Genomic DNA, 14,487 nt, shown 5'->3' with positions numbered 1-14,487 from the left:
CAAGCCCAGACACCAGTGTATTATTACCTGCTGGGAACATCAAGCCCAGACACCAGTGTATTATTACCTGCTGGGAACATCAAGCCCAGACACCAGTGTATTATTACCTGCCGGGAACATCAAGCCCAGACACCAGTGTATTATTACCTGCTGGGAGCATCAAGCCCAGACACCAGTGTATTATTACCTGCTGGGAGCATCAAGCCCAGACACCAGTGTATTATTACCTGCTGGGAACATCAAGCCCAGACACCAGTGTATTATTACCTGCTGGGAGCATCAAGCCCAGACACCAGTGTATTATTACCCGCTGGGAACATCAAGCCCAGACACCAGTGTATTATTACCTGCTGGGAACATCAAGCCCAGACACCAGTGTATTATTACCTGCTGGGAACATCAAGCCCAGACACCAGTGTATTATTACCTGCTGGGAGCATCAAGCCCAGACACCAGTGTATTACCTGCTGGGAACATCAAGCCCAGACACCAGTGTATTATTACCTGCTGGGAGCATCAAGCCCAGACACCAGTGTATTATTACCTGCTGGGAACATCAAGCCCAGACACCAGTGTATTATTACCTGCTGGGAACATCAAGCCCAGACACCAGTGTATTATTACCTGCTGGGAGCATCAAGCCCAGACACCAGTGTATTACCTGCCGGGAACATCAAGCCCAGACACCAGTGTATTATTACCTGCTGGGAGCATCAAGCCCAGACACCAGTGTATTATTACCCGCTGGGAGCATCAAGCCCAGACACCAGTGTATTATTACCTGCTGGGAACATCAAGCCCAGACACCAGTGTTTTACCCGCTGGGAGCGTCAGCGAGTCCCCCCTTATCTCAGCTCACTGGTCACCATAACAACACCCACCCGTAGCACGCGCTCCAGCAGGTATATCTCACTGGTCACCCCCAAAGCCAATTCCTCCTTTGGCCGCCTTTCCTTCCAGTTCTCTGCTGCCAATGACTGGAATGAATTGCAAAAATCACTGAAGCTGGAGACTCATATCTCCCTCTCTAACTTTAAGCACCAGCTGTCAGAGCAGCTCACTGATCGCTGCACCTGTAAACAGCCCATCCAATCTACCAACCTCATCCCCATATTGTTTTTATTTACTTTTTTTTCACTCCAGTATCTCTACTTGCACATCATCATCTGCACATCTATCACTCCAGTGTTAATGCTAAATTGTAATTATTTCTCCTCTATGACCTATTTATTGCCTTACCTCCCTAATCTTACTCCACTTACACACACTGTATATACATTTTTCTATTGTGTTATTGACTGTATGTTTGTTTTACTCCATGTGTAACTCTGTGTTGTTGTTTGTGTCGCACTGCTTTGCTTTATCTTGGCCAGGTCTCAGTTGTAAATGAGAACCTGTTCTCAACTAGCCTACCTGGTTAAATAAAGGTGAAATATAAATTAATTAATTCATTCATTCATTCATAATACTTTGAATATATAGTTTCTGGTTTGTGTGAAATGGTTCAGAATAATCTAAAACCAGTCTGGACTCTTGGTTGACAGTGTTGGGGGTGATGGGTAATGTATTGATGCTCGAGTGCCAAATCAACACACATTTGTTTCCATTAGTCTGTTACTTCTTTTTGATATTTATGAGTCTTATTTTTGTATATATTTTTAAATAGTTTTAAAATCTTGGTCAGGTCGCAATTGTAAATGAGAACTTGTTCTCAACTTGCCTACCTGGTTAAATAAAGGTGAAATAAAATAAATAAATAAAAATATTATCCCTATTTATTTGTGTTGTTCCAATTGTCTGAATAAAAATGACAGTTAGTGCAGAATGGTGCTTTATGTAAAATGTAAAATAACGTAGAATTGCATGAAATATTTCTAAAAGGCATTTTTTTTTCTCTGACATGCAAATAAGATGATCTATTCATGCAATGTTTTTACTATAAATGAGATCTTTCCACCCCTTACTCTTGTCCACGGTGGTCTGTGAACCCAAAACCATCTGCATTGACATAATGCATACAGGACGAAGAACACTTTCTACAACTGCATATTTAAGTCTCAGGTCTATCCGAAGAAGTGATGGTAAATGGTAGGAAGTTATCCACTTTGTTTAAATTATTATTATTATTATTATTACGGGTTTAGTGGAGCGTCACTTTTTCTTTTCAAGCGTTAGAGGGTTTAGTTTAAATATAATTTTCTGAACGGAGAGCTATCCATTTTCATTTCAGAGGTCCGATTTTATCCATGTAACTTTATACTTGATAATAACAATATCATGTCAATATAATGTATGTATTTACTATATTATACCGTAAAGGAAAATAAACAAGTTGCAAATATGAGCGGCGATCGGTCTGATCCAGAGTCAGCTGGTAAATTCACCTGGTAGACAGACAGGGGAAGTCGTATTTAATAGGAAATAATAGATACAGAATCAAACTTACCACAGTTCTATTCACGGCTAAACAGGCAAAGTAGATTAGAGAGAAAACAGTCTTCGTATCCATGGTTTCCTGTGTGGATTTAAATCCAATCTAAACTTGCCATTTGCCTGGTTTAGCCTACTTGCTTTATCAGCAGAGAAGCAGACAACATGAGTCGTCCCCGCTCCCAAAATCACTGTCATGTGATGTTCACACTGCTTTACCTCTCTGCTGGGTCCTAAAGTCCGACCCGTCTCCTGCCCCGGTTACATGCTTTACCACGTTATAAATCATTCTTCCTACTCACTTTACGATGAAAATATTCATTCAAATTCAGATGGATTAGGATTTTAAAAAAAAAATGTTTTGTATATAATTACATTTCACAGATATTTTTCATACATTGATTTAACAGTAACTTATATAATAATAATGCCCTACGTTTGTTATACACTATTGTTTAAGCTCTATAGTCTCACTTTATTACATTTGAGAGATTGCTCCTATTCTCCCTAACTCTAACACAGTGACTCTACCTCACATCCCATCTGATGCTGTTGTCAAGGCTAACAGGACAGAGACTCTTGTGTAAAGTGAGAATCAGGGTAAAGGTAACAATCACTATTGTGGTTAACATGGCCTGTGAACAAAACAGCCTGTTCAGGAACAGTATTATGGCCCAGAGAGACTATGGCCCTGCATCAAATCAACATGCTTTATGTTCTGGGTATGAAAGGACTTTCCTTAGGCTTGAGGACACATGTACAAGGCCTGATTTTTTTTTTTAATCCAGATATGAGGCTCCATCCTGATTATATTACATATCTGTTTTAAAGATGTGAATTAGTTATTTGCTATAGATGTACTATTGTAAAGTGGTTGTTCCACTGGATATCATAAGGTGAATGCACCAATTTGTAAGTCGCTCTGGATAAGAGCGTCTGCTAAATGACGTAAATGTAAAATGTAGTTAAAGATGCACCATGCAGAAAACCTCTCCACAATTTCCTGGTTGCTAAAATTGTAATCATTCACCTAATTTCAGTTTGTGACAAAACAAACATGTATAGTGTAGAGAATCATTGTACCATCTAAACCTCTGTGAAATATATTTTCCCATAACCATACATATTTTTTTTTTCTTCAACAGTTTGAAGCTGGTGTACAAAAGACCAAAAACGAAGAACGGGGAGCATAGAAATTGCAAACATAGAACAGATCTACCGCTTCTTAGACTTGCTTTCAATGAGAAGGACAGATCTACAACACACATTTCTATGTGAATTTGGTGGAGGTCGCCCAAAAAGTGACATATTGCATCTTTTAGATAGATAGATCTCTAGTTTTCATGAAATAAGAAGTCAATTGATCGATTTAGTGCCACAGGCAGACCGTTGCCTGGGCTGCATTGCATGAAACTCACAACCGCATTGTATCATGGCTAAAGTAAAATGATATTTAATATTGGTTTTTACATGGCCCTCGGGCTGGAAATAGAACAGATGGTAATAAGAAGACCTTCTCCCAGAAACCCAGGAGACCTGGAGCTCCACCCCTCAGGTACAGCTCATCACCTGTGAAACCCAGGATACCTGGAGCTCCACCCCTCAGGTACAGGTACAGCTCATCACCTGTGAAACCCAGGATACCTGGAGCTCCACCCCTCAGGTACAGGTACAGCTCATCACCTGTGAAACCCAGGATACCTGGAGCTCCAACCCTCAGGTACAGGTACAGCTCATCACCTGTGAAACCCAGGATACCTGGAGCTCCACCCCTCAGGTACCGGTACAGCTCATCACCTGTGAAACCCAGGATACCTGGAGCTCCACCCCTCAGTTACAGGTACAGCTCATCACCTGTGATCAGAGATCGAGGGAACAAAATGATAGTACAACAAAATGATATCAATTACTCTCCTTCATGCTGAACCTTGCCACAGTCCACCCCAGTCCACCTGGCCGTGCTGCTGCTCCAGCTTCAACTGTTCTTCCTGCGGCTATGGAACCCTGACCTGTTCACCGGACGTGCTACCTGTCCCAGACCTGCTGTCTTCAACTCTCTAGAGACAGCAGGAGCGGTAGAGATACTCTGAATGATCACCTATGAAAAGCCAACTGACATTTACTCCTGAGGTGCTGACTTGTTGCACCCTCGACAACTATTATTATTATTTGACCATGCTGGTCATTTATGAACATTTGAACATCTTGGCCATGTTCTGTTATAATCGACACCCGTCACAGCCAGAAGAGGACTGGCCAACCCTCATAGCCTGGTTCCTCTCTAGGTTTCTTCCTAGGTTTTGGCCTTTCTAGGGAGTTCTTCCTAGCCACCGTGCTTCTACACCTGCATTGCTTGCTGTTTGGGGGTTTTAGGCTGGGTTTCTGTACAGCACTTTGAGATATCAGCTGATGTAAGAAGAGCTATATAAATACATTTGATTTGAAAATACTGAAGAATAACGGATCAGGGCGTAGTGATGAAAGAATAAAACTGTAAATATATGAAATATGGTTAAATGACACTTTCCAGTATAATAAAAGATAAACAGAAACATTCATACAGCCTCTCCCTCATACTCAGCCCTCCCATCTGGATGGAGATGGCAGTCACACCACGAAGGTCTCACTTCACAATTAGGCCTACTACTTTCTGTGTAACAGTATAGCTTCTGTCCCTCTCTTCGCCCCAACCTGGGCTCAAACCAGGGACCCTCTGCACACATCAACAACTGACACCCCACGAAGCATCGTTACCCATCGCGCTAGAAAAGCCGCGGCCCTTTGCAGAGCAAAGGAGAACAACTACTTCAAGGTCTCAGAGCGAGTGACGTCACCGATTGAAACGCTATTAGCGCGCACCACCACTAACTAACTAGCCATTTCACATCGGTTACATCTGCATAATATCCACATGAGTGTTGTAGACCTAGGGTTGCAAAATTCTGGGTTTCTTCCATAAATTCCCAGTTTTTTTTTCCTTCTGAAATCCTGGTTGGCGGTTTTCTGGAATAAGGAGGGAATAAGGATTTCTAGGAAAACCAGGAAATGTATTGCACGTTCCCAGACTTGTGTAACCCTGTGGAGACCCCGGAACAGGGCTGTTCAATGTCCGTCCTGGAGGGGGGGGGGTCAAAACACTTTCGGGTTTCCATCCTCTCAATCTAATCAGGGACTCAAACCTAGGGAGAGCAGACGGGACACCAGGTAGAAACAAAAAAAACAGATGTGTTTCTACCCTCCAGGACCGGACGTGAACTTCCCCAGAAGAATTACAACTGTATTTTGTCCTATTGAACAATAGGTGGCGCTTTAACACTGAACTATAAAGAACTCTCCAAGCAGTCAGAGAGCCACCAGTCAAAGACTTTCACGCTGCCACCACCATACAGCGGGGGTGAATGCAAGCATTTTGCGAGACTGTGCCTCAAAACCTAATGTCTACCTGGCCCACCACTACGCCCTGGACTTGAACAGCCTTTACAAACAGGTCCACCTCTTCAAGGCAGCAATCCCAACTTTTGCCTGGACCCTGAAGGACATCACCCTCAACCACAGCCCCAGCACCTCACACAGGAGCAAGAGAGCAATTGACTTGACAATTGATTATCTGGCCCTGCTGGTCTCTATGACCATTTGAACATCTTGGCCATGTTCTGTTATAATCTCCACCCGGCACAGCCAGAAGAGGACTGGCCACCCCTCAGAGCCTGGTTCCTCTCTATGTTTCTTCCTAGGTTCCTGCCTTTCTAGGGAGTTTTTCCTAGCCACCGTGCTTCTACACCTGCATTGCTTGCTGTTTGGGGGGCACTTTGTGACATCAGCTGATGTAAGAAGGGCTTTATAAATAAATTGGATTTGAATTTGATCACCAGCCAGCTAAGACCACCCCAAGAAAACCCTGGCCACACCCTATATAGCCCCCCCCCCCCCCCCCCCCATATCAGACATATCCCCCTTCTGCCCACCCCATGCCCCCCCGTCCCTGCAGCAAGGACCTCAACATGACAGCAGGACATATGCCCAGGCTGTGAGCAGAGCAACCGGCCCAACCCCCACTATTACACCTGCCCAAGCCCCATCCTGCGACCTAAGAGGTACAGTACCAGTCAAAAGTTTGGACACACCTACTCATTCCAGGGTTTTTCTTTATTATTTTTACTATTTTCTACATTGTAGAATATGAGTGAAGACATCAAAGCTTTGAAATAACACATATGGAATCATGTAGTAACCAAAGAAGTGTTAAACAAATCAAAATATATTTTAGATTTGAGATTCTTCAAAGTAGTCGCCCTTTGCCTTGATGACAGCTTTGCACACTCTTGGCATTCTCTCAACCAGCTTCATGAGGTAATCACCTGGAATGCATTTCAATTAACAGGTGTGCCTTGTGAAAAGTTAATTTGTGGAATTTCTGAGCCAATCAGTTGTGTTGTGACAAGGTAGGGGTGGTATACAGAAGATAGTCCTATTTGGTAAAAGACTAAGTCCATATTATGGCAAGAACAGCTCAAATAAGCAAAAAGAAATGACAGTCCATCATTACTTTAAGACATGAAGGTCAGTCAATACGGAACATTTCAAGAACTTTGACATTTCTTTGAAAGTTTCTTCAAGCGCTATGATGAAACTGGCTCTCATGAGGACCGCCACAGGAAAGGAAGACCCAGAGTTACCTCTGGAGCAGAGGATAAGTTCATTAGAGTTAACTGCACCTCAGATTGCAGTTTAAATAAATGCTTCACAGAGTTCAAGTAACAGACGCATCTCAACATCAACTGTTCAGAGGAGACTGTGTGAATCAGACCTTCATGGTCAAATTGCTGCAAAGAAACCACTATTAAAGGACACCAATAATAAGAAGAGACTTGATTGGACCAAGAAACACAAGCAATGGACATTAGACCGGTGGAAATATGTCCTTTGTCTGATGAGTCCAAATTTGAGATTTTTGGTTCCAACCACCGTGTCTTTGTGAGACGCGGAGTAGGTGAACAGATGATCTCCGCATGTGAGGTTCCCACCGTGAAGCATGGAGGAGGAGGTGTGATGGTGTGGGGGTGCTTTGCTGGTGACACTGCCAGTGATTTATTTTGAATTCAAGGCACAATAAACCAGCATGGCTCCCACAGCATTCTGCAGATACGCCATCCCATCTGGTTTGCGCTTAGTGGGACTATCATTTGTTTTTCAACAGGACAATAACCCAACACACCTCCAGGCAGTGTAAGGGCTATTTGACCAAGAAGGAGAGTGATGGAGTGCTGCATCAGATGACCTGGCCTCCACAATCACCCGACCTCAACCCAATTGAGATGGTTTGGGATGAGTTGGACCATAGAGTGAAGGAATTGCAGCCAACAAGTGCTCAGCATATGTGGGAACTCCTTCAAGACTGTGTGAAAAGCATTCCAGGTGAAGCTGGTTGAGAGAATGCCAAGAGTGAAGAAAGCTGTCAACAAGGCAAAGGGTGGCTACTTGGAAGAATCTCAAATATAAAATATATTTTAATTTGTTTAACACTTTTTTTGGTTACTACATGATTCCATATGTGTTATTTCATAGTGTTGATGTCTTCACTACTTTTCTACAATGTATAAAATAGTAAAAATAAAGAAAAACCCTGGAATGAGTAGGTGTGTCCAAACTTTTGACTGGTACTGTATACACGATCAAATACAAATCTTAGAATCAACTATTAAAGACCACCAGAACCCACTGGATTCTCCAATTACATTGAATTAACTACAGGACAAAATACAAACCCTCCAACCCAAAAAGGCCTGTGGGGTTGATGGTATCCTCAATGAAATGATCAAATATACAGACAACAAATTCCAATTGGCTAAACTAAAACTCTTTAACATCATCCTTAGCTCTGGCATCTTCCCCAATATTTGGAACCAAGGACTGATCACCCCAATACACAAAGGTGGAGACAAATTTGACCCCAACAACTATCGTGGGATATGCGTCAACAGCAACCTTGGGGAAAATACTCTGCATTATCATGAACAGCAGACTTGTTCATTTACTCAGTGAAAACAATGTACTGAGCAAATGTCACATTGGCTTTTTACCAAATTACCGTACAACAGACCACGTATTCACCCTGAACACCCTAATTGACAAACAAGGGAAAAGTCTCCTCATGCTTTGTTGATTTCCAAAAAGCTTCTGAATCTCGAGTCAAATGTCTACTGTTTGCTGATGATCTGGTGCTTCTGTCCACAACCAAGGAGGGCCTACAGCTGCACCTACAGTTGAAGATGGAAGTTTACATACGCTTAGGTTGGAGTCATTAAAACTCGTTTTTCAACCACTCCTCAAATTTCTTGTTAACAAACTATAGTTTTGGCAAGTCGGTTAGGACATCTACTTTGTGCATGACACAAGTAAATTTTCCAACAATTGTTTACAGACAGATTATTTCACTTATAATTCACTAGATCACAATTCCAGTGGGTCAGAAGTTTACATACACAAAGTTGACTGTTCCTTTAAACAGCTTGGAAAATTCCAGAAAATGATGTCATGGCTTTAGAAGCTTCTAATAGGCTAATTGACATAATTTGAGTCAATTGGAGGTGTACCTGTGGATGTATTTCAAGGCCTACCTTCCAACTCAGTGACTCTTTGCTTGACATCATGGGAAAATCAAAAGAACTCAGCCAATAAAAAATTGTAGACCTCCACAAGTCTGGCTCATCCTTGGGAGCAATTTGCAAACGCCTGAAGGTACCACTTTCATCTGTATAAACAATAGTACGCAAGTATAAACACCATGGGACCACGCAGCCGTCATACCGCTCAGGAAGGAGACGCGTTCTGTCTCCTAGAGATGAACGTACTTTGGTGTGAAAAGTGCAAATCAATCCCAGAACAACAGCAAAGGACCTTGTGAAGATGCTGGAAGAAACATGTACAAAAGTATCTATATCCACAGTAAAACGAGTCCAATATTGACATAACTTGAAAGGCTGCTCAGCAAGGAAGAAGCCACTGCTCCAAAACCGCCATAAAAAAGCCAGACTACGGTTTGCAACTGCACATGGGGACAAAGATCGTACTTTTTGGAGAAATGTCCTCTGGTCTGATGAAACAAAAATAGAACTGTTTGGCCATAATGACCATCGTTATGTTTGGAGGGAAAAGGGGGAGGCTTGCAAGCCGAAGAACACCATCCCAACCGTGAAGCACGGGGGTGGCAGCATCATGTTGTGGGGGTGCTTTGCTGCAGGAGGGACTGGTGCACTTCACAAAATAGATGGCATCATGAGGCAGGACAATTATGTAGATATATTGAAGCAACATCAAGAAATCGTTCAGGAAGTTAAAGCTTGGTCGCAAATGGGTCTTCCAAATGGACAATGACCCCAAGCATACTTCCAAAGTTGTGTCAAAATGGCTTAAGGACAACAAAGTCAAGGTATTGGAGTGGCCATCACAAAGCCCTGACCTCAATCCCATAGAAAAGTTTGTGGGCAGAACTGAAAAAGCGTGTGCAAGCAAGGAAGTCTACAAACCTGACTCAGTTACACCAGCTCTGTCAGGAGGAATGGGCCAAAATTCACCCAACTTATTGTGGGAAGCTTGTGGAAGGCTACCCGAAACGTTTGACCCAATTTACACAATTTAAAGGCAATGCTACCAAATACTAATTGAGTGTATGTAAACTTCTGACCCACTGGGAATGTGATGAAAGAAATAAAAGCTGAAATAAATCATTCTCTCTACTATTATTCTGACATTTCACATTCTTAAAATAAAGTGGTGATCCTAACTGACCTAAGACAGGAAATTTTTACTAGGATTAAATGTCAGGAATTGTGAGAAACTGAGTTTAAATGTATTTGGCTAAGGTGTATGTAAACTTCCGACTTCAACTGTATATCTTATGAACAGATGCTGTCAGACCTGGGCCCTGACAGTAAATCTCAGTAAGACAAAAATAATGGTGTTCCCAAAAAGGTCCAGTCACCAGGACCACGAATACAAATTCCATCCAGCCACAGTTGCCCTAGAGCACATAAAAAACTATACATACCTTGGCCTAAACATCAGCGCCACAAGTAACTTCCACAAAGCTGCAAACGATCTGAGAGACAAGGCAAGAAGGGCCTTCTATGCCAACAAAAGGAACATAAAATTCGATATACCAATTAGGATCTTGCTAAAAATATTTGAATCCGTTATGAACCCATTGCCCTTTATGGTTGTGAGGTCTGGAGTCCGCTCACCAACCAAGAATTCACAAAATGGGACAAACACCATATTGAGACTCTGCATGCAGAATTCTGTAAAAATATCCTCTGTGTAAAACACCAAATAATGCAAGCAGAGCAGAATTAGGCCGATACCTGCTAATTATCAAAATCCAGAAAAGAGACGTTCAATTCTACAACCACCTAAAAGGAAGCGATTCCCTAACCTTCCATAACAAAGCCATCACCTACAGAGAGATGAACCTGGAGAAGAGTCCCCTAAGCAAGCTGGTCCTGGGGCTCTGTTCACAAACACAAACAGACCCCACAGAGCCCCAGGACAGCAACACAAACAGACCCCACAGAGTCCCCTAAGCAAGCTGGTCCTTGGGCTCAGTTCACAAACACAAACAGACCCCACAGAGTCCCAGGACAGCAACACAATTAGACCCAACCAAATCATGAGAAAACAAAAAGATAATTACTTGACACATTGGAAAGAATTTACAAAAAACTGAGCAAACAAGAATGCTATTTGGCCCTAAACAGAGAGTACACAGTGGCAGAATACCTGACCACTGTGACTGACCTAAACTTAAGGAAAGCTTTGACTATGTACAGACTCAGTGAGCATAGCCTTGCTATTGAGAAAGGCCGCCGTAGGCAGACCTGGCTCTCAAGAGAAGACAGGCTCGGTGCAACACTGTCCACAAAATGAGGTGGAAACTGAGCTGCACTTCCTGACCTCCTGCCCAAATGTATGACCATATTAGAGACACATATTTCCCTCAGATTACACAGATCCACAAAGAATTAGAAAACAAACCCAATTTTGATGAACTCCCATATCTACTGGGTGAAATACCAGTGTTTAATCAGAGCAGCAAGATGTGTGACCTGTTGTCACAAGAAAAGGTCAACCAGTGAAGAACAAAACACCATTGTAAATATAACCCATATTTATGTTTATTTATTTTCCCTTTTGTACTTTAACTATTTGTACATTGTTACAACACTGTATATAGACATAATATGACATTTGAAATGTCTTTATTATTTTGTAACTTTTGTGAGTCTAATGTTTACTGTACATTTTTTATTGTTTATTTCACTTTTGTATATTATCTACCTCACTTGCTTTGGCAATGTTAACATATGTTTCCCATCCCAATAAAACCCTTAAATTGAAATTGAATTGAATTGAGAGCCATCAGAGAGAGCATTACCTTCCTGAGCTGAGTGAGCAGTCCCACAGGCCTCTCTCATATCAACCTGCTCACATGGTAAACACACACACACACACGCACGTGCACACACACACACACGGGCACTTACTCATGCGCACACACACACACACACACACACGCACGCACGTACGCACGCGCACACACACACACACACACACACACACACACACACACACACACACACACACACACACACACACACACACACACACACACACACACACACACACACACACACACACACACACACACACACACACACACACACACACACAGTGTTCTTTTCGTTCTCTCTCTTTCAAACCTTGTTTACTTTTGTGTTTCATCTTAAATGTCACTCCAATGTTCCTGTAATAGCTACTAACTATACAGTATGATGTCATTTCCTGTTCCCCTCTCATCAGTCTGCATTAGAGAGTGTGACCGTTTTAAGACCTAATGGCTTCTGATTCCCAATCCAGATAGAGAGAGCAGCACTACTTGGAACCAGAGCCCCCTGGGGCCTGGGCTGTGGGCCCTGGGCTGTGGGGCTGTGGGCCCTGGGCTGTGGGGCTGTGGGCCCTGGGCTGTGGGGCTGTGGGCCCTGGGCTGTGGGGCTGTGGGGCTGTGTGGCCTGGGCTGTGGGGCTGTGGGCCCTGGGCTGTGGGGCTGTGGGGCTGTGGGCCCTGGGCTGTGGGGCTGTGGGGCTGTGGGGCCTTGGCTGTGGGGCTGTGGGGCTGTGGGGCCTTGGCTGTGGCGCTGTGGGGCTGTGGGGCTGGGCGGCTGTGGGGCCTTGGCTGTGGGGCTGTGGGGGCTTGGCTGTGGGGCTGTGGGGCTGTGGGGCTGTGGGGCCTTGGCTGTGGGGCTGTGGGGCTGTGGGGCCTTGGCTGTGGGGCTGTGGGGCTGTGGGGCCACAGCCCAGGGCTGTGAACTCGCTTAGCTTGTTTAGTTTAGCTTGTAATCCTGTTTGAATGTGAGCCTGCTAATGTCTTTTATGAGACATTATATATTCATGAACCCAGTGCTACTGCAGAGGAGTGCTATGCTAACATCATGAACCCAGTGCTACTGCAGAGGAGTGCTACGCTAACATCATGAACCCAGTGCTACTGCAGAGGAGTGCTATGCTAACATCATGAACCCAGTGCTACTGCAGAGGAGTGCTATGCTAACATCATGAACCCAGTGCTACTGCAGAGGAGTGCTATGCTAACATCATGAACCCAGTGCTACTGCAGAGGAGTGCTACGCTAACATCATGAACCCAGTGCTACTACAGAGGAGTGCTACGCTAACATCATGAACCCAGTGCTACTGCAGAGGAGTGCTATGCTAACATCATGAACCCAGTGCTACTGCAGAGGAGTGCTATGCTAACATCATGAACCCAGTGCTACTACAGAGGAGTGCTATGCTAACATCATGAACCCAGTGCTACTACAGAGGAGTGCTACGCTAACATCATGAACCCAGTGCTACTACAGAGGAGTGCTACGCTAACATCATGAACCCAATGCTACTACAGAGGAGTGCTATGCTAACATCATGAACCCAGTGCTACTGCAGAGGAGTGCTATGCTAACATCATGAACCCAGTGCTACTGCAGAGGAGTGCTATGCTAACATCATGAACCCAGTGCTGCTACAGAGGAGTGCTATGCTAACATCATGAACCCAGTGCTACTGCAGAGGAGTGCTATGCTAACATCATGAACCCAGTGCTACTGCAGAGGAGTGCTATGCTAACATCATGAACCCAGTGCTACTACAGAGGAGTGCTATGCTAACATCATGAACCCAGTGCTGCTACAGAGGAGTGCTATGCTAACATCATGAACCCAGTGCTACTGCAGAGGAGTGCTATGCTAACATCATGAACCCAGTGCTGCTACAGAGGAGTGCTATGCTAACATCATGAACCCAGTGCTGCTACAGAGGAGTGCTATGCTAACATCATGAACCCAGTGCTACTACAGAGGAGTGCTATGCTAACATCATGAACCCAGTGCTACTACAGAGGAGTGCTATGCTAACATCATGAACCCAGTGCTGCTACAGAGGAGTGCTATGCTAACATCATGAACCCAGTGCTGCTACAGAGGAGTGCTATGCTAACATCATGAACCCAGTGCTACTACAGAGGAGTGCTATGCTAACATCATGAACCCAGTGCTACTGCAGAGGAGTGCTATGCTAACATCATGAACCCAGTGCTACTACAGAGGAGTGCTATGCTAACATCATGAACCCAGTGCTACTACAGAGGAGTGCTACGCTAACATCATGAACCCAGTGCTACTACAGAGGAGTGCTACGCTAACATCATGAACCCAATGCTACTACAGAGGAGTGCTATGCTAACATCATGAACCCAGTGCTACTGCAGAGGAGTGCTATGCTAACATCATGAACCCAGTGCTACTACAGAGGAGTGCTATGCTAACATCATGAACCCAGTGCTACTACAGAGGAGTGCTATGCTAACATCATGAACCCAGTGCTGCTACAGAGGAGTGCTATGCTAACATCATGAACCCAGTGCTACTACAGAGGAGTGCTATGCTAACATCATGAACCCAGTGCTACTGCAGAGGAGTGCTATGCTAACATCATGAACCCAGTGCTAC

General features: G+C 43.9%; 1 protein-coding gene across 1 annotated transcript in view; it reads right to left on the bottom strand.

Annotated features, from left to right (window-relative positions):
- Positions 1–2,644, bottom strand: part of glb1l (galactosidase, beta 1-like) — a 53,228-nt gene extending 50,584 nt beyond the window's left edge. The window contains exon 1 of the mRNA XM_045704937.1: positions 2,447–2,644. Within this exon, the coding sequence (XP_045560893.1) occupies positions 2,447–2,509 (63 nt within the window). The 5' untranslated portion in view covers positions 2,510–2,644. The remainder of the gene's footprint in view (positions 1–2,446) is intronic.
- Between the last annotated feature and the right edge of the window lie 11,843 nt (positions 2,645–14,487).

The sequence above is a fragment of the Salmo salar genome, chromosome ssa21 (assembly GCF_905237065.1).
Source record: "Salmo salar chromosome ssa21, Ssal_v3.1, whole genome shotgun sequence".
Taxonomy (NCBI): Eukaryota; Metazoa; Chordata; class Actinopteri; order Salmoniformes; family Salmonidae; genus Salmo; species Salmo salar.
This window is presented reverse-complemented; position numbering and strand designations above follow the sequence as displayed.